The sequence below is a fragment of the Lycorma delicatula genome, chromosome 12 (genome assembly GCF_047948215.1).
Source record: "Lycorma delicatula isolate Av1 chromosome 12, ASM4794821v1, whole genome shotgun sequence".
Classification (NCBI taxonomy): Eukaryota; Metazoa; Arthropoda; class Insecta; order Hemiptera; family Fulgoridae; genus Lycorma; species Lycorma delicatula.
The window spans coordinates 48692285-48712779 of NC_134466.1; the positions used below are offsets into that span (position 1 = coordinate 48692285).

General features: G+C 30.7%; 1 protein-coding gene across 1 annotated transcript in view; it reads right to left on the reverse strand.

The window, feature by feature from the left end:
* Positions 1-4531: 4531 nt before the first annotated feature.
* Positions 4532-20495, reverse strand: part of Jhbp2 (Juvenile hormone binding protein 2) — a 50002-nt gene continuing 34038 nt past the window's right edge. Inside the window, exons 3-7 of the mRNA XM_075379755.1 lie at positions 14674-14766; positions 11937-12084; positions 8669-8802; positions 8011-8160; positions 4532-4796 (exon numbers count right to left, since the gene is read on the reverse strand). Coding sequence (XP_075235870.1) covers positions 4645-4796; positions 8011-8160; positions 8669-8802; positions 11937-12084; positions 14674-14766 — 677 coding nt within the window. The 3' untranslated portion in view covers positions 4532-4644. The remainder of the gene's footprint in view (positions 4797-8010; positions 8161-8668; positions 8803-11936; positions 12085-14673; positions 14767-20495) is intronic.

Here is a 20495-nt window from a genome sequence, read left to right on the forward strand (position 1 = left end):
AACACATACTTATCAAAACAAAATTATTAATCAGCAATGTGCTGCGCCCACACAGAGTAGAAGTAAATTAGTCTCCAGAGAGTTTGTGAACAGTAAGGCTATCTGGAAGGTTCCTTAATCTATTCTGAAAATGGGTTTATTTGTACTTGTCTGTTCTTTTTGTTTTTTTGCCCTTTTTCATCAACCTGTTTATTTTCTTACACTTGCTCTTTGTACAGTAATTTAGATTCAAAAAATAGTACAGGTTAGACCAGACCTTTCTAGTTTTATGTTGAAGATGTTTGAACCTTGATGTAAAACCTTGATGTGATCTACTGGGGTTAAAAAAAGATTATATGTATTTCTTCATACCAAACAGCCATAACTTATTAGTGGTACCAACTTCTTATATCACTTCTTTACATTTTTTTTTTCATATTTTTATCAAGATTAGATTTCCCAACTTTTGCAGCCCTTATCAATAGGTATTTTTCACACAAGTAATACTTTTTATAGATTTACATTTTCAATATGAATAAAATTAAAAAATGTAATATGAAATAAATTTACAAAAATGACACTTGTTAAATTATGACTTTTATAACTTGATGCCAAATTAAAAATAACTACCTACAAATTAATAACGATTCATTTTTCTTGGATTATAAAGTCAAAAATTAAAGGTAACTAAATCAAAAAGTCTTTCAGTACATATTTTTGTCAGTTTATTTTTTCAAAAATTGTTTTATTACTAAATGAACTGGTGTTGATAATCTTTATTTAATTTTGTAGAGGAAGTTCTTCTGGTGGTCTTGTAATAAAAGTTTTTCTATAAAACTTATTGAAAGCTAAAATTTGGTATTTAAAATGAAAAGTGAATGATTTATTTACACAATCTGAAAATATATTTTAGACTAGCGTACCCCGTCGCGACTTCGCCCACAATACTGATGTAGCTTCACTCGCAATAGTTTTTTAATATAAGCAATTTAAGATAAACAAAAAATTTATTACAATGCCAAATCTAGCATCCCCATCGCGGCTTCACCCGTGCTCTATAGTTACTTGCGCTTCCTGTCACGGTCAGAGGGTCATGGCTCGCTTCGCACTCCCTTCTTGTTATCTTTTGTTTCCCTTTCCTTCTCCCGTTTCTCTTTCCCTTACTTCCCTTTCCCCTTCCTCTTCCCACCAATTCCCTTTCCTGCTTATATATATCCTATTTTATTTTTTCTCTTTTCCTTTTTCCCTTTTTTTCATTTTCCCCTTCTTCCCTTTTACCTTTTTCAAAATTTTCCGATTTCCCTTTTATGGTTTTTTCCTTTCTCCCTTCTTCACCGCTTTTTGATTCCAGTTGGTTTTTGATAAATTTCGATATAGGTTCATTTTGCCGGTAAGCAGAAATCATGGTAAAATTCTTTGTTATTCCAAATTTAAAAACAAAGTCTTTTCTGGACACATGTTTATTATGAAGATTTTTTAAAATTTTAAACAGAGAAATACAGCTGTAAAATTTAACGGCATTCTTCTAGAGCATTCACACACTCATTCTGTCGCTCTGCGCGCGAACACGATGTATAATATTACTTGACAGATGTAATGAATTACTTCATTTCCATGCTTTACCTACGCTTTTAATCTCAACCAATTTTTTGCATCTGACATCTTCAGTTATTTGCTTTACATAATCTAATTTTTTAATTCCATTTTAATTTAATTATTTATTTATTTTAAATTTAATTGAATATTATTTTATTTAATTTTTAATTTTAATTAAATTTATTTAATCCCCTTCCTCTTATCCCATATCCCTTTCCTACTTCCTCTATCCTCTTTTCTTTTTTCATTTTCCCCGTTTTCCATTTTCCCCTTCTTCCCTTTTACCTTTTTCGATTTTTCTCTATTTCCCTTTTCCGATTTTTTCCTTTCTCCCTTCTTCTCAGTGCGTGAATCGATCCAGTAGTTTTTTAGTCTGTAGCGGACACATATCGGAAACATTGCAATGGCATCGTAAAATAATTAGTAGAGCGTATGTTGCTTTTACATCCAACAGATAGCGCTGTTAACATGAAGTTTAGTTTTTTATCGATTTGAACCCCTTAAAATCAAAATTTCGCAAAATCCTTTCTTACACACCTACTTAAAGATACGAAAGTACCCTGAAAATTTCAAGTCTCTACCTATAATAGTTTTGGTTGTACGTTGATTATGAGTCATTGAACCAGTCAAGACATTCTCTTTTATATAAGAGATACATAATATCAGATACAGCCTGATTCAGTCACTCTGTCTTTTTAAATATTTTCACATAAAAATTCTAATAGATTAGTTAAACAATTTTCCATTAGTATGTAATTCCCCTAAATATGAAAAAATAAACCTTCTAACTTAAACAGATGCAGCAGTAAATCGGACAATTTGGCAACACTGGATACAATTTACCATTGATGAGGGGGGAGAATAAAAGTATCGCTAATTTGTAGCTCTTGTTTGCCGTTCAGCCGTGACAGAGTCGTGGTGGGTGCATCGTGGATTTTCTGTAAATTTGTGTTATAATAACAATGACAGATATGTGATTGTGCAGCAAATATTTTGGATTGATTTTAATATTCCTCATATAATAATCCAGTGCCTTTTGCCCATGCTATAAAAACATAGGTTAAAACTGTCAAGAAAACAAATTTCACTTCAAAAAGAATAAAATAGAAATGTTAAAAGTGTGCCTACACCATATAATGTTGCAAGAATAGAGACTATCTACAAAGCCCTGCCTGATCAGCAGATTGGCAGTTTCACTAGGCATTTCTGATCGTAGTGTAGAGTAGTTTACATAAATATTTCAGTACCATTCATAATAAGATTTAGATGGCAAGTCCACTGAATGATTGTCATTACTGGCCTTAGATGTTATTCTTGTACTAATTAGATGACTTAGTTACGCATTTGTGCAGTTTTGTTCAGGGGTGGGGGATAATAGGTCTGATTTCTTTTTCTTGGTATATTTAGATTGGATTCAATTTTTTATGAAATTAAAAAATCATACAAAATGACTTGTTTTCTCTTAAAATTATTGGACATGATAGATGTTAATGACCTTCTAAGCAATCTTTTGATGAGTGATGAGGCTAATTTCCATCTTTTGGACTTTTTGGTTAAATGTAAGTCTTCAAAGATTATATGCTCCATAGTGTGAAAGTGACAGTAAGCTATTTCATTATTTGGTATAATATGGCAATATTTCTTTGAGGCCAATGATGGGATGTACATTTATCATAAATTCAACATTATGTTAACCTGTTGTTAATAATGCTATGTTACATTGTTAGAAAACTTCCGTCGATCTGAATTAGTTATTCTTCCTGTTAATTAATCAAAATACATCATTTCAACAATATGGTGTCACAACCCACATTAAAACAGATAATGTGACAGTTATAAAAAATTGTTTTCTAATCACATCGTCTTGAAAACTGAAAACATTCCATAGCTCAAGATCACCAGAGTTGTCTGTATGTGATTTTCTTGTCAGGGTACTCAAATCACTCATTTTCCAAACACTACCACCTCACAAGCTACAGGACCGTAAAGAAGGGATCTGATAAAAGATGGCATAAGCACACTACAAAATCTGGTGGGTAATCTACGTACAAGGCTGTTACAAATGAAACAAAATTATGCCCATCTTCCAGATGTATTTTTTAATAATTACAAATAATGTATTTTCATTATATAAATATACGAGTAAAACAAAGTAATGAAGTAATACTTTTTTACTTATTTATGATGTATTTTTAACTTCCCAGTTCATTTCTGCTCTCTGTTTATGTGTGGAAAAACACTAAATATAACAATAAATATTCCTGCCCTTAAGATACCGTTTGCTTACAATGATTAGTTTTCTCTTTACAATTACCACTTTATTCCTTTTCTTACTTTTTACATAATTAAAATTTATCAATGATTACATTCCTTTTTTAACAGAAGTAAATTGCTCCTTTTTAATATAGGTAGCGTTTTTTGTAGCTCAATCCATATTTTTAATTAAATTTAAAAAATATGATAAACTTTAAAAATGATTTTAATGAAACTGATGTTTAAAAATGCTGTAAAAATTAATCCATATTCAATTTGTTTTAAAATTTTTAATTTTGAAGTCTGCGCCAAATTAAGAGTTGATAATAACTATTTGTTTTTAATTAAGTGCAGACTTCAAAGAGTAAAAATTTATTGAAAAATTTCGAGAAAATATTGTTACTTTTTAGTGTAGCAAATTTTTAAATAAATTTTATTGCTTGTAAAAATTTTTTAAGTTGTTTTTGTGAATAATTTATATTTAAGATAATTTTTCATATGAGAAATTTTGTCTGAATATCAGCATATCTTTACTCAGTCTCTGCTTACATATATGTTTATATTAAAAAAAAAAACAAACATTTTATAAAAAAAAAATAATAAATAGTAATTTATTAACATATAATACAGCATATAGTATAAAAAATAATTATCAATAATTAATCGAATTGATTATAATTAAAAATTAAATTAAATTTGACCAGTAGAAAAATAATTTTCTAAAAAGTAATAATAAAGGTGATTGTATTTTCAATAATTTGTATAAATACTTATAAAAATAACACATAAATAATAAAAATAATAATAAACACTTAATTATTCAACTATAAAACTGTTATAAGGTATTCTTGCAAATAAATTACCAATAAAATTGTGTAAATTTGCCAATAATTTCTTTTTAATAGATGGTTTCATTTCACGTAGTAATTCTTGTGAGTTTGTATTTATAAATAAGTTCAATGCTGCTTCTGTAAAAGAAAATAATGTAATTAAAAAAATTTGTTTCATCATAAAACGTTTTCTTCATTTTATTTTAATAAATTCACAACTAAATATCTTTAGAAATTGTGAAAATCCTGATATTATTGGTTTGAAAATGTGCGTGGAATATACTGTTCTGTACAGGATTCGGTTGTGTAGTACTACATATGTTTAATGAGATTAGTTCATTATCTGTTTAACAATCTTTCAGGACTGTTGTGGAATATGGTGAGAGACAAACAACTAGTAATCGGGCTGAGGTAATTTGTAAATTGTCTCTAAATCACTGTTGTAATTTGAAATAAATGTAATTGAGCAGATAGTTTTGCTTTAGAGACATATTGCTGCATTTACCAGCATAAAATTTAAGTTTTATTTTTTGTTTTAATGCCAGTCTATGTGGCAGAGTAGTTGTATCTCTGACTTTTATTTGGATGTTTCATGATTTAAGTCTCAGTTAGGCATGGTATTTCTCATGCTACAAAATTCAACGTCATTCATCAGCAGCTGTTTAAGCGCATCAGCCTGTTATTATTGAATATGTAAATAAATAATCTGGAAAAGATATTTTTATATTATTAATTTTAAAATTATAGATAGCATAAATTTTATGTGAAATTTGATATAATTGTTTGGATTCTAATTTAGCAGTAATGTGTTTATTCCTTTCAGTTATTTATCAAGGAATAACCCTATGTATTCGACAGAATCATATTTCATAAAATGATTGTTACAGAAGAAAACAAAATTTAAACTATAACTATAATGAGTTGAGTTTTAATGGGATTGATTTTAATGGCATTTTTTAATTTCTAAACCAGATTTTCTATCAAGAAGTTATTCTGTTAGAGTATAAGACTAAAATTGAACTTTTTTTGGTAAAAGAATAATTATGTGAAATCAGCAAGTGGGATAAATAGAAAACTATGCTGGTTCAAAGATATAGGATCTGCCTGGAAGGTATAAAAAGAAAGTATCTGATGAATTAGACAATCATATCTTTTTCAAAACTGATTTACCACATGAACGCGGTAACCCATATTCCGTATAGTTCAAAATTGTTGAAACCATAGTTATATGAATTAGTAAAATTACATAAAACTAAAGTACAAAAATATCACTTGGATGAACTTTTGAAAAAACATGAGCATTGTATTCTTAGACTCCCACTGTACCATCCTGATTTGAATCCAATCAAAATGCTATGGTCAGCCGTAAAAAGACATTTGGCGAGTCATAACACAACATTTTCTTTCACAAATGTTGAAAAATTAACTATGGAGAAAATTAATTCCATGAATGAAGATGACTGGAAACCCTATTGTGAAAAACTAACAAAAAAATTGAAAAATAGTATGGAAAACTGGAACCACTGATAGATGAAATGACAGAATCTTATATTATACGTGTAGACTCTGATAGTGAAAGTGACAGTGATAATGATTCGTTTAGCAAGGATGGTGAACTTACTGGAAGTTTGAATTAGATGCATGAAGAAAATTCAAGTAAGCTTTTGTTTATTATTAAAAATTAATAATTTAGTACAAATAAAGGTTATAAAAGAATTAATTATGTGTTGTTTATAATTAGTAAATGTAAATATAATAGTTATTACCGTGTACAATATGATAAAAGTAATACTTTGATTTGATTCGAAGTTGATTTTTTCAGGTCGAGTAGTAATATGGAGTCTGTTCATGATGCTACTAGCTCGTATATTGGCTGGGCCTAGTATAATGTTAATGTTTGGTGTGGTTTAATGAAAAACTGTTTAACGAAACAAATTTTCTTGGTTGAAAAAATTATTAATGAATGTGTTTATCTCAATTTGTTATTGACTAGTCATTTTCACAACCAGATGAACTGGAAAATAAACACTGAATTTGTTCAAAGATGGTACACTCTACACTATAATGCATTTGTAAGCAAGGCCCAGCACCTGCTTGAGTATTTTTCTTGTGAGGATAGGATACTTTAAAGATTATATGATACTCAAAAATTATATGATTTGAATTACTTAAAGCAAAGAATTAAATTATTAAGTAATTACAATGTAACAGAAGATATGTTACAACATGTTAATCAATAACTGAATATCAATTTGACATTTACTGAACAATGAAGAGTGTGCATTGAAATTTATTGGTTATATAATGGAAAATGTGTGTTAGACTGGACATTTCAAACATTTGGATGCTTCACCATAACAACATTCCCTGTTATCAACTCAAACTGTTTTTCAGGATAAAAGGGATTCCAGTGGTTCCTAACCGGAATCCCCCTCATTTACTTGATCTTAGTCCATGTGACTTTTTTTTATTCCCCAGGATCAAAACCCATTTGAAAGGATATCATTTTGGTACTGTCGAAAACATCCAAAGATGCATAACCAAGGAGCTGACAGCAGTTCCAGTTGAAGCCTTCCAGCATTGTTATGAGGAATAGCATCAACGTCTCTGTTGATGTGTAGCTGTCCAAGGGAACTACTTTGAAAATGATAACATTGATATCTAAAAATAAAATTTCTGAAAAAAGAAATCAGTCTCACTTACTTTTCTGCCACTCCTCTTATATGATGCTGATTCTCATATATTATCAGAAGCATTATTGAAATGTAGATTTAGATCAGACAATTATTTAATATAAGTTTGATGGATAGGGCTTGAAATAACGAAGTTCTTTGAAAGTTAGATAAGGCAAATACTAAGGTTTTTGTTTAGATTGATATTAGTTTGTATAAGTGATAAGACAACAAAAAAATACTACTTACTGCCTTGTATTTGAAAGAAAAATAAAGAAAAGATAGGGATCCTGGAAGAAGGAGGAATATTTTGATTGAAGAACCCAGAACAGTGCTTGTCAACAAAATCCTTGTTCAGAACAACAGCAGATAAGATATAATTCCCAGTTAAACTTCAGTGTTCATTAAGTTGATTTCATTCAGTGCACACTTTCATTCATATGTACTTATCGATGCACTATTCTTATATTTCAAAACTAAGATAAGTTCTGAAAAGTTATTGTATCTGTAAAGATAAGACTTTCTTAAATCCCAGGATTTAATTATCTGATGACTTTGTACATACTCACACGCGCGCGCGCGCGCGTGCATACACACACACACACAAATAGGCAAACAAATAATGTACAGTTAAAAAAATAATCGCATAATTTAAATAATACATGATCGCCATTACATACCAAGAATTGTATTACCATTATGTACATTCTTTATACCCATTTTAATATCTCTAACACTAAAATCCATTTTTAAATCTTCCAATTGTAAATGTTTAACACCTTGTCTCTGTTGTAAGCTTGCACGAAAATATATTTTTGCTTTAACTCCCTCTGTAAAAAAAAAAAAAATAAATAAATAATAATTTACCATTACTAATATTTTATTATCATTATTATGTAAAAAATTACATTGTATAAAGAAAAATCATAAGACAAAAATAGAAACTTTTAAGATCTGATATTATAAGAGAATGGAGTAAATTAAGCAAATTGGTATAATTTCATACAAAAATTTAATAATAAATGAGAGAAAAAAATAAGAAAATGCAAATTTTTATAAAAATAAGAATAATCTATATTTATAAATTATTATATTAAAGAATCAAGATCAGTTAATTCTGAACCACAAGGAAATGTAAGGATTTTAATTTAAAAAAAAAAATGAAGATTAGAAATTTTAACATGTAAACAGAATTTTCAAAATATAATGAGATAAAATTATTAGTAAAGAATAAAGAAAGATTAAGAAATACATCAAATTAGTAGAATTACTTCTATCTAAAAATAATCCATTATATTGAAATTTAAATTTTTAAACTTTTTAACTGATTTAACTTACCATATTCACCCCAATAATCTCCACCACCTGTTGCCTGGACCATTATTAATATACCAGAACTACGGTAATTTGCTTGTGCTGAGATTCTTGGTATAAAAAAACTTAATTGAAACTGAAGACTGTTTAAATCTGATCTGTAAAAGAAAATAACATTATTTAATTAATTAATTGACAATATCTTCTTTCTCATTAATTTTATAATAAAAATAAATTTTTACAAAATTGCTAACACATATTTGTGTCATCATTACATGGATCACTAATTACAATAAAAAATGTCATCATTTTTGAGCAAGATGTAAACTTATTCTGATTGGTAGAAAGTTGACTAGTTACCTGTAAGAAGGCATTGCAATACAAGACTTTACATGTTATTTTAATCTTTAGAAAAAAACACTCATATAGAAGGATAACCTAAAGTGATCAAGATAAAAGATTCAATATTAAGGAGAAAAGTATGGCTATAGAATTCATAAAATCAGAGGTCTGATCCTCCAGCTTAAGAATTCAACATGGTGTTAGTATTCCACCTGGTATAAAACAACCTTGGAAATATATACCTTGGATTTTCAACAGTTTTAAGGATATTCAAAGTGAAAAGGTGGAGAAAAATGGTGTACAAGAGAAAGGAAGGTTTGCCAATCTGTATAGTGGAGTGGTAGCATCTTGGCCTTTCATTTGGAAATCCTGGTTTGTATCCTGGTCAGGCATGGTTTTTTTCATGTGTTACAAAATTTCATCTCCATATTCCCATGTATAAGCTTCAAAGCTTTCAAAAAAAAAATGCACTGTAGAACAGGCTGAAAACAGTTCTAAGTTGTGAATACCATAAGTTATAGCAAGTCTTACAACCTATACACGTTACCAAATTATGATGGGAAAAGATTTATATATATATATAACTTCATATAATCCATTTAAATAAATGCAATTTAAGCATTATTGAATATATCTACTACACACCCCAATAATTTTTGATTCGTTTATCTGTATTTTCAAAAATACCACAATTCATATACATCTCATTTTCTTCATAATTCCTTGTCATATAGAAATTAATGGTAATTAACAATCCAATGCAACCATCAAAGAATATTGTAAACAGATGATGTCACAAAATATGAAGTAAATTCCAGTTATACTCATATATGTTTTCTAAACACCATTTGAAAACTATATGACAGGATTATTGGTTGGATGTTGAGAGCAATAAGCCGTATTGTTATATTTAAAAATACTGCAGTGTTGTAAAAATCATCAGTGAGAAGTAGTCTCCATGTAACTAATCTTATGTCAATTTTTAAGGCACACTAAATGGGTCTGATATTGCTCCAACACATCCCTCAGAAAAATTATTTGATAATGATTTGTCACCTTCTTCATTGCGTACGTTACGGAGCAATGTGATGCAAAATTAAATTAGGAGAAAACTGGAATGATTCGGCCAAGATTAATAAATGATTTGAAATCTTGAAATACATCTAAACTTTAATTTCTCTTACAGAGCTTTTTTCCTTATTTCAAGATACACTTTACTCAAGTTAACTAAATTTGTTTCATTTGTTTGTTTAGTATAAAGAAGAAAAGCAATTTTTTGTAGCTTATATTTTTTGGGAACTGATCAATATAAAACCATTTATAACCTAATATCTGCACCTTCTTGGATAAAGATTTATTTTTTACTTTTCTGGTGAATATAATTATGTTAGAAGGGAAAGTATGATGATCATGTGAAAAATGGGTTTTTCAAAAATATTTTTATTTTTGTGACCAACTAGTTAATCTAGACAAAAAAAATATATGTATGCAATGTGCGAATATATGTACGTTTATATGTTGCATTGCCTTTGACCTTATATCTTAGGATTAACCAAACTGATTTTCTTCAAATTTGGCAAAATATCTCTATATAAGGGGCAATCATCATATTATTTTTTTTTATTCATCAAGGAGGGTAGGGAGATATTGGGAAATAACCAGTTTTGATTTTTTTCAGTCTTAGAGAAATCTTTATTACAGCAAATTTGTTATCTACAATCCTTAAATAAATAATCCAAAAATATGTTTTAAAAAAATCAACTTCCACCTATTAAAATTGAAATTTATTTTTTTGTTCTTTTGCTCTATCTCTACGGTTTAAATGCTTTTCAAACATTATTTGAAAGTTTATACTTAATATATAGAGGTATCAAAGAATGTCTACAATTTTTTAAATATTACAGATCCCAGACCTAAAATGCAGAAAAGATGTTGAAAATTTAATTTTTTTTATTTTTTCCTTTATAAAAAGGGGGGGGGGGAGTGTTAGATTCAGAGAAAATTTTATTTAAGCAAATTTGTTAAGTTAACCTATAAATGAATGTTTTTAGAAAATCTTTTCTTAAAATGTATTCCCGACATCTAAAAAATATAATTGTTTTTTTTTTTGTTTTTTTTTTGGCAGTTAACTCTATTAATTATTTTTATTATTAATAGCCAGGAAAGTCATGCAATACTTTTTAAATTAATCTTGTACCTGCGAATATGATGTCAAAATTAGCAGTTACAAAATGACAAGCCTGGTTAGGATTTGAACCAAGGATCTCGTGAAGGAAAGGCTGAGGTATCATCATTCCACCATGGAGATCAGTATATTCCAATCTACCAAGGAATTATAGGCAAAATTAATGCTCACTTACTGGAGAGGGCCTTAAATTTTTCTTTGAATGTTTGATTCATTTTATAATTTACATACACATAGATCATTCCTTCCATTTTACTCATTCCTTTATCTCATTCTTGATCTACTCCTTCCAGATGGTTTTCATAACATTTTGGGATCAGATAACCAAAAATCTATGTTAAGGTTGCAGGAAAAATTGGAGATCCTGCTAACTTAGTATTTGTATAATTTAATGGAGATGTCACTCGCTGTAAACTTATCCTAGACTCTCTTACCTACAGTTGCACAAAAAACCCACAATTCATCATTCCAGTAGTAAAAAGTGTGACTACTGGTATTTTCTCTCTTCCTTTTGTTTATAAGGTTCTGAGTTAAAATCTTGGTAAGGTTGGATATTTTTCAAACATTAAAAAATTAATTTCTCATGATACAAAATACAACACAATTGTGATTTCATTTTTTTTGGTTATGTTATTAATCAGTGATTGTAAAATATTGCTATCATATCAATAAGGCTCCTTTTGGACTTATCTATGAGTTTTTCAATGTACTAAATAAAAACTATAATCGTCAAAATGAATAAATAGAAATAAAATGAATACTTACCGAACTCCAGTCACTGTAAGATTACTAACTCCAAAAGCTTCTACATCTCTGAATACAGCACGATAACCATCTGGACCGGTACCTAATGCTAAGTGTATTTCATCAATAACAATTGGTTCAATATCAGTAACACCTAGTTCTGGTATACCTAGAATAAGTACAATTTTATAAAATGATATTGGATTAAAAAAATTAAATATTATCAAGATTGTAAAATATAAAAAGACAATAATGTCTTTTGTAATTGTTTGTAATTAGCAACAGAATGAAGAAACAATACTGTATCTATATATAAGGCACTTCTTCACTCTTGCTTTGATAAAGATTTGATAATTTTAAACATAAATTGATAACTTGGAATATCTTTAAATCAAATTTATGAAACATTTCTAGTGTGAAACTAGAAACTTTTGTATCTAATTAATAGCAAAATGTCTATAAATTTTGTCAAAAGAATTACACTAGTCTTATATAATGTTTCATCTAAAATCCAAAGCATTTTCATGTTTAAAAACATATATTTTGCTGATAAAAAAGATAGACGTTGAGGCCAGTACATCTTTAATTTGAAAACATTTAGGATTTTTAATGAAATGTTGAGTGAATTCCCTATCAATTAAAATTATAATGTCCTATTAATTTCATTGAAGTCATTTAAGGAAAAATTAATAAAAGATAAGGGAAAGAAAGGGGTTGACCAACCCAAAAAAGTCTGTGATTAGGTAGGGTAGTAAACCCAAACTGCCAAAGATCCAATTCTCTAATAGAAATATAGCTGTATTGTTTCCATAACGTTACTAATGGTAGAAGTTAAAAGCAGTAAGGTATGGTGCTACACACATCAACCTCTTTTGTACCACATCAATTAATTATTGTTTTATATAGCTCATCTTATAACTTGCTATGTAGGTGAACCTTCTGATTCATGGGTTATTCAACAGAAACAACATAATTTTTCATTTAAAAAAATCCTGTTTGAACAAGAAGGAGAATATATATTTGCTTTTCTAGGGCTACAAAACAGATTGAGTATTAATATTTTTTCAGTTATCTCAATATTAGCTAAATTAAAAATTGACCATAAAATTTATGCTGCATTGTCTGTTATGTAACATTTGTAATATATAATTATAAATTAAAATCACAATTGATGGTATAATAGACATCAACAGAATTACAAAAAGGCAATAGCTGTCTATTATTAGATAAGTAACTCAATAGTCAGTCAATGTAAAGTGTCAAGTAAAACAAGTCATATATATATCTGTATTGCTCTACATGCTAACTTATAGAAGTGTGAATTGAACAGTAAACACCAAGAAGGATGAATAACCACTTCTAAGATGAGGTTCCTTTGAACAGTACTTGGAAGAATAGAAAAGACCATATAACAATTGAAGAGCATATTTGAAATGAAAAGGGAACTTGGACAAAATGGCCATAAAAGATATTTTGGAAGCCAAAGCGTTAAAATGATTTAAGCATGTTGAATCTATAAATGAAAGGTATTATTAATCCATCAGATTACTAGAAGTGAGGCTGAGTCAAGTTTGAGGTAGAGAGGAAGACAATGGATGTGTAGAGAGATTGTTGAGAGGAGAGGAAAGAGATTCTGTGATGTCAAGAGCAGAACGTAAAAGTTATAAGCAATGAGCACAAAGGGACACATAAGGAAAAGTTAAAAAAAAAATTATGATCAATTTTGATAATGTTATTCTTTGTTCTTGAATTTGTCTTTGATTATTGAAGATGGGTGGTTGATGTAACTCCAAAGACATTTAAAATAATACTGATGAGTTTATTGGTTTTTGAGTGCAGTATTTGTTTTATCTTTATTTTTTTTCTCAGCTGAGCTAAAACATCATCTAATTATTATATCATCTAATAATTATTTCCCACAAGAAAAGAAAATGGCACCTTAATTTACTACTGTACATTAACTTTTTTTTATCAGTTATTCCACCTTGGGGTGCATCTGCTTTAATATGAATACAGCCCCAAGGGAGAATTAGAGGGAATACACCCCTGCACTTCCTCTTTGTATAATCTTGACCAACATTGTGGGCATTGCATGCCAGGCCCATTCAATCCGCAGCATAGTCCCCATGATGTTATCTGGGGTAGCATACTAAATTTTCTTAAGCACGCTGTAGGAACCATTTGCACACAAACACTACGTGTTCTGCGATATCCTCCTCCCCACAATGGTTAAAATCTACAGAGGGTCTCAGCGTCAGCGTGCACAGGTGTGCTTTAAAATAATCAGTAAGGAAATGGATCAACTCACATTCCAGTTCCTTGTGTTTGTGTCCAGTTATCTCTGCAGATCTAGCATCAAACTGCAGACCCTTCATCGTTGATAGATCCCAATTACTGCAGAGTCCTGTCCCAGTTTTCTTTCTGGCTGTGATGAATCTGAGTAATGATATTTATTATATACATCCAGTTCCTGTGATGAACAAAATGAAGGTTTCATTTGTAGAGCTGAATATCATATCACCTGCACTTTAGTGAACTTGACATACTAATACACACAGTGGCTCAGAGAAAAAGATAACAGGAAAGCATTTCTTTTCTAACTTTCCACGGTATACATGACATTAAATGCTCTTATTCTTGAGAATGGCTGTGACTTTACTCTTTCAATAACTGAGTCATTTACAATATTTTATAATTTTAAATGGAATATAAACATATAAAGTTAATTTTTTTATGTTAATTATGAAAAAAATATTACCTTTTCTAAAATTGTTTGCTAGATGATTTGCCGCATATGTTAAACACTGATTAATATTTGGATCATATCTTGAACAAGGATGTAAATAATAGGCTGAAAAAAAAGCGAGAAAGCAAATAAGGTTGATTTAATTTCTTAAACAAAACAAATTAATGAGAAGAGTGGAGAATAGATCTAAGGATTTTTCCTTATACTTATTTCTGGAAACCAATCTGAAATACAGTCAAAATTCCCGTACTTATAGATTAAAACATAATTCTGTGTTCTGTTAAATATATAATTGTATCTTTTTATTTATGAGAACTTTGTAGTATCATATATATAAACACATTCTTTTTTTAAAAATAAATACAGTTAAGACAACAGGAATTCTTTTTTGTATTATTTAAACAAATACAGGTCAACCTTTGATATTTACCAACTGAGTTCTCAAATGCATAGTATTGTAAATATTTAGGAGTCAGTTTTCAGTTTTAAAAACTTATTTTTCATACTGTTTTCAGCAAAAAAACTTTCAGTTTTTTCAATTCTAAAACTTATTTTAAAATTTTATTAGATACTTGTGAATTTGAAGAAGTTTCTTTTATTGGCAATAAAAAAAGCTAACACAGTTGTAGCACTTGTAGGACGTTCCAGTTACGGGGATATTTTCTGATACATGGCTTACAATTATTCTAAGTAAACTGCGAGATTCATTCATGCAAGTGTGGCAGTACTACCAGCCTCTTTAGATACTTTTTTACACTTTAAATATTATTCATTTATTTAATTCTACTGCTCACCTGTGATGTCACAACATAGCAGACGACTACAACTGATGTACGCTAGTGCTACACTAGTGCTCCTTGTGGCAAGAGGGGGTATTATTGACATAGTATACTCACTTAGTCACTAGTTTTAGAGTATTTTTTGGGGTGGGGGTGCAATTTTGCAAAACATTTTTTTGCAGATATTTTTTAATAGTTAACAAATCTACTTCAGAAAAAGAATTAGGTGAAATCTTGAGGTACTGAGTGTGACCTTGCTCTTCAGTCTCACCCCCTTGACCTTTTAAGTGGAAAATTTAATGGCATCAATGTCCAATATGTAGAAGTAATCTGACCAAGTTTGGTTTAAATTGGTCAAGTAGTTCTGGAAATATAAGATGATTTAGAGGTTGACACTGAAAATACACGTGTACATATGAACATCTGGAAAATGCCCATCCGGTTTTTGGGTTTTCTGGGTTCCTTAGGTGTCAAAAAGTAAAGATTCAGTGAAAACCACATATGCCCACATTGGACCGATTACAATACTTTCCCTTCTGCAGCTATAATAGCGCTAGAGGAGAAAGTAACACATATATATAAAATATTTTTATATTCAATAAAGAATAAACCAACACTTAATTGAAGGTACTGGTATGCATCTTATCATGATCATATTATCTCTTTGTATAATGTAAACATTATAAATTTAAAAAAATTATTCTTTTTAGCGGATTTCCAAAGAATTGGTACAAATCACTACTGCGTCTGGTTAGATTTTGTAAGTGTTTGTTGGAGAAGAGGGGGACCAACTTTCCTTTTTTTCTTTTTCTTTGAACTCTCCTGAATATAATTCTGCATTATTTATATATATATATATGTATGAATGTATGTATATAAAAAAGATTTTTTCATCTGCTCTATCGGGCGCAAATCTTAACCGATTTTGACAAACCTTAGTGGGGTGATGTAAAACTACTAGCAATAGAGTCCAATTGAGTTTCAAGCTAATCGGTTCACAGAAACGGGTTTTTTGATATATTTCCAGCTTTTTTGTCGTTCTACTGGGCGTAATTATTAATCAAATTTTATAAAACTTTTTTTTCTGTCTTCAGTCATTTGACTGGTTTGATGCAGCTCTCCAAGATTCCCTATCTAGTGCTAGTCGTTTCATTTCGGTATATCCCCTACATCCCTAACAATCCCAAACAATTACCCCAAACAATTTGTTTTACATATTCCAAACATGGCCTGCCTACACAATTTTTTCCTTCTACCTGTCCCTCCAATATTATAGCGACTATTCCAGGATGCCTTAATCTGTGGCCTATAAGTCTGTTTCTTCTTTTAGCTATATTTTTCCAAATGCTTCTTTGGAAAAATCTTTCTTCTGTATTTGCCGTAACACCTCTTCATTTGTCACTTTATCCACCCATCTGATTTTTAACATTCTCCTATAGCACCTCTATGAATCATGAGACCTTGCCGTTGGTGAGGGGGCTTGAGTGCTCAGGGATACAGAGTAGCTGGACCGAAGGTGCAACCATATCGGAGAGGTATCTGTTGAGAGCCAGACTAAGGAATGATTCCTGAAAGAGGGCAGCAGCTCTTTCAGTAGTTGTTAGGGGCGTAATTCACAATGACTTAAACGGCCATATCAACATCACTCAGTCCTCTGAGTACTGCGCAGCTGAAAGCAATGGAAAACTACAGCTGTTTTTTTTTCCAAGAAAATGTGGCTCTGCATTTTCAAAAGTAATAATGGAGGCGCCTTCCTTGGTAAAATATTCCGGAGGTAAAATAGTCCCCCGTTCGGATCTCCGGGTGGGGACTACTAAGGAAGGGGTCACCAGAAAAGTAAAAAATAACATTCTACGAGTCGGAGCGTGGAATGTTAGAAGCTTAAAAAAGGTTGGTAGGCTAGAGAATTTAAAAAGGGAAATGGATAGGGTAAACGTGGATATAGTAGGAATTAGTGAGGTTCGGTGGGAAGAGGAAGGCGACTTTTGGTCGGGTGACTTTAGAGTAATTAACTCAGCGTCAAATAATGGGCAGGCAGGAGTAGGTTTCGTGATGAACAAGAAAATAGGGAGGAGAGTGGAGTATTTCAAGACGCATAGCGATAGAGTCATTGTAATAAGGATAAATTCAAAACCTAAACCGACAACGATTGTTAACGTCTATATGCCTACAAGCGCCCATGATGATGATGAGGTAGAATGTGTATACGAAGAGATTGATAAAGCAATTAAACACGTAAAAGGAGATGAAAATTTAATAATAATTGGAGATTGGAATGCAAGCATTGGAAAAGGCAAGGAAGGAAATATAGTGGGTGAATACGGGCTGGGCAAAAGGAATGAAAGAGGGGACCGACTTATAGAGTTTTGCGCGAAGTATAATTTAGTAATTGCCAACACCCAATTTAAAAATCATAATAGAAGAATATACACTTGGAAAAAGCCAGGCGATACTGCAAGGTATCAGATAGATTATATCATGGTTAAGCAAAGATTTAGAAATCAACTCGTGGACTGCAAAACTTACCCTGGAGCAGACATTGATAGCGACCATAATTTGGTGATAATGAAATGTAGATTGGGGTTTAAAAACCTGAAGAAAAGGTGTCAGATGAATCGGTGGAATTTAGAGAAGCTTGAGGAAGAGGAGGTAAAGAAGATTTTTGAGGAGGACATCGCAAGAGGTCTGAGTAAAAAAGATAAGATAGAAAATGTAGAAGAAGAATGGGAGAATATTAAAAAGGAAATTCTTAAATCAGCAGAAGCAAACTTAGGCGGAATAAAGAGAACTGGTAGAAAACCTTGGGTTTCAGACGATATATTGCAGCTGATGGATGAACGTAGAAAATATAAGAATGCTAGTGATGAAGAAGGTAAAAGGAACTATCGGCAATTAAGAAATGCTATAAACAGGAAGTGTAAACTGGCGAAAGAAGAGTGGATTAAAGAAAAGTGTTCAGAAGTGGAAAGAGAAATGAACATTGGTAAAATAGACGGAGCATACAGGAAAGTTAAGGAAAATTTTGGGGTACATAAATTAAAATGTAATAATGTGTTAAACAAAGTTGGTACACCTATATATAATACGAAAGGTAAAGTCGATAGATGGGTGGAATATATTGAAGAGTTATACGGAGGAAATGAATTAGAAAATGGTTTTATAGAGGAAGAAGAGGAAGTTGAGGAGGATGAAATGGGAGAAACAATACTGAGATCTGAATTTAAGAGAGCATTAAAAGATTTAAATGGCAGAAAGGCTCCTGGAATAGACGGAATACCTGTAGAATTACTGCGCAGTGCAGGGGAGGAGGCGATTGATAGATTATACGAACTGGTATGTAATATTTATGAAAAAGGGGAATTTCCGTCAGACTTCAAAAAAAGTGTTATAGTAATGATACCAAAGAAATCAGGGGCAGATAAATGTGAAGAATACAGAACAATTAGTTTAACTAGTCATGCATCAAAAATCTTAACTAGAATTCTATACAGAAGAATTGAGAGGAGAGTGGAGGAAGTGTTAGGAGAAGACCAATTTGGTTTCAGGAAAAGTATAGGGACAAGGGAAGCAATCTTAGGCCTCAGATTAATAGTAGAAGGAAGATTAAAGAAAAACAAACCAACATACTTGGCGTTTATAGACCTAGAAAAGGCATTCGATAACGTAGACTGGAATAAAATGTTCAGCATTTTAAAAAAATTAGGGTTCAAATACAGAGATAGAAGAACAATTGCTAACATGTACAGGAACCAAACAGCAACAGTAGCAATTGAAGAACATAAGAAAGAAGCCATAATAAGAAAGGGAGTCCGACAAGGATGTTCTCTATCTCCGTTACTTTTTAATCTTTACATGGAACTAGCAGTTAATGATGTTAAAGAACAATTTAGATTCGGAGTAACAGTACAAGGTGAAAAGATAAAGATGCTACGATTTGCTGATGATATAGTAATTCTAGCCGAGAATAAAAAGGATTTAGAAGAAACAATGAACGGCATAGATGAAGTCCTACGCAAGAACTATCGCATGAAAATAAACAAGAACAAAACAAAAGTAATGAAATGTAGGAGAAATAAAAGAGATGGACCACTGAATGTGAAAATAGGAGGAGAAAAGATTATGGAGGTAGAAGAATTTTGTTATTTGGGAAGTAGAATTACTAAAGATGGACGAAGCAGGAGCGATATAAAATGCCGAATAGCACAAGCTAAACGAGCCTTCAGTAAGAAATATAAGTTGTTTACATCAAAAATTAATTTAAATGTCAGGAAAAGATTTTTGAAAGTGTATGTTTGGAGTGTCGCTTTATATGGAAGTGAAACTTGGACAATCGGAGTATCTGAGAAGAAAAGGTTAGAAGCTTTTGAAATGTGGTGCTATAGGAGAATGTTAAAAATCAGATGGGTGGATAAAGTGACAAATGAGGAGGTATTGCGGCAAATAGATGAAGAAAGAAGCATTTGGAAAAATATAGTTAAAAGAAGAGACACTTATAGGCCACATACTAAGGCATCCTGGAATAGTCGCTTTAATTTTGGAAGGACAGGTAGAAGGGAAAAATTGTGTAGGCAGGCCACGTTTGGAATATGTAAAACAAATTGTTAGGGATGTAGGATGTAGAGGGTATACTGAAATGAAACGACTAGCACTAGATAGGGAATCTTGGAGAGCTGCATCAAACCAGTCAAATGACTGAAGACAAAAAAAAAAAAAAAAAAAACTATAGCACCACATTTCAAAAGCTTCTAATCTTTTCTTCTCAGGTACTCCGATCATCCAAGTTTCACTTCCATATAAAGTGACACTCCAAACATGTACTTTCAAAAATCTTTTCCCGATGTTTAAATTAATTTTTTATGTAAACAAATTATATTTCTGACTGAAGGGTCGTTTCGCCTGTGCTATTCGCCATTTCATATCGCTCCTGCTTCGTTCATCTTTAGTAATTCTACTTCACAAATAACAAAATTATTCTACCTCCATAATCTTTTCTCTTCTTATTTTTACATTCAGTGGTCCATCTACATTATTTCTACTACATTTCATTACTTTTGA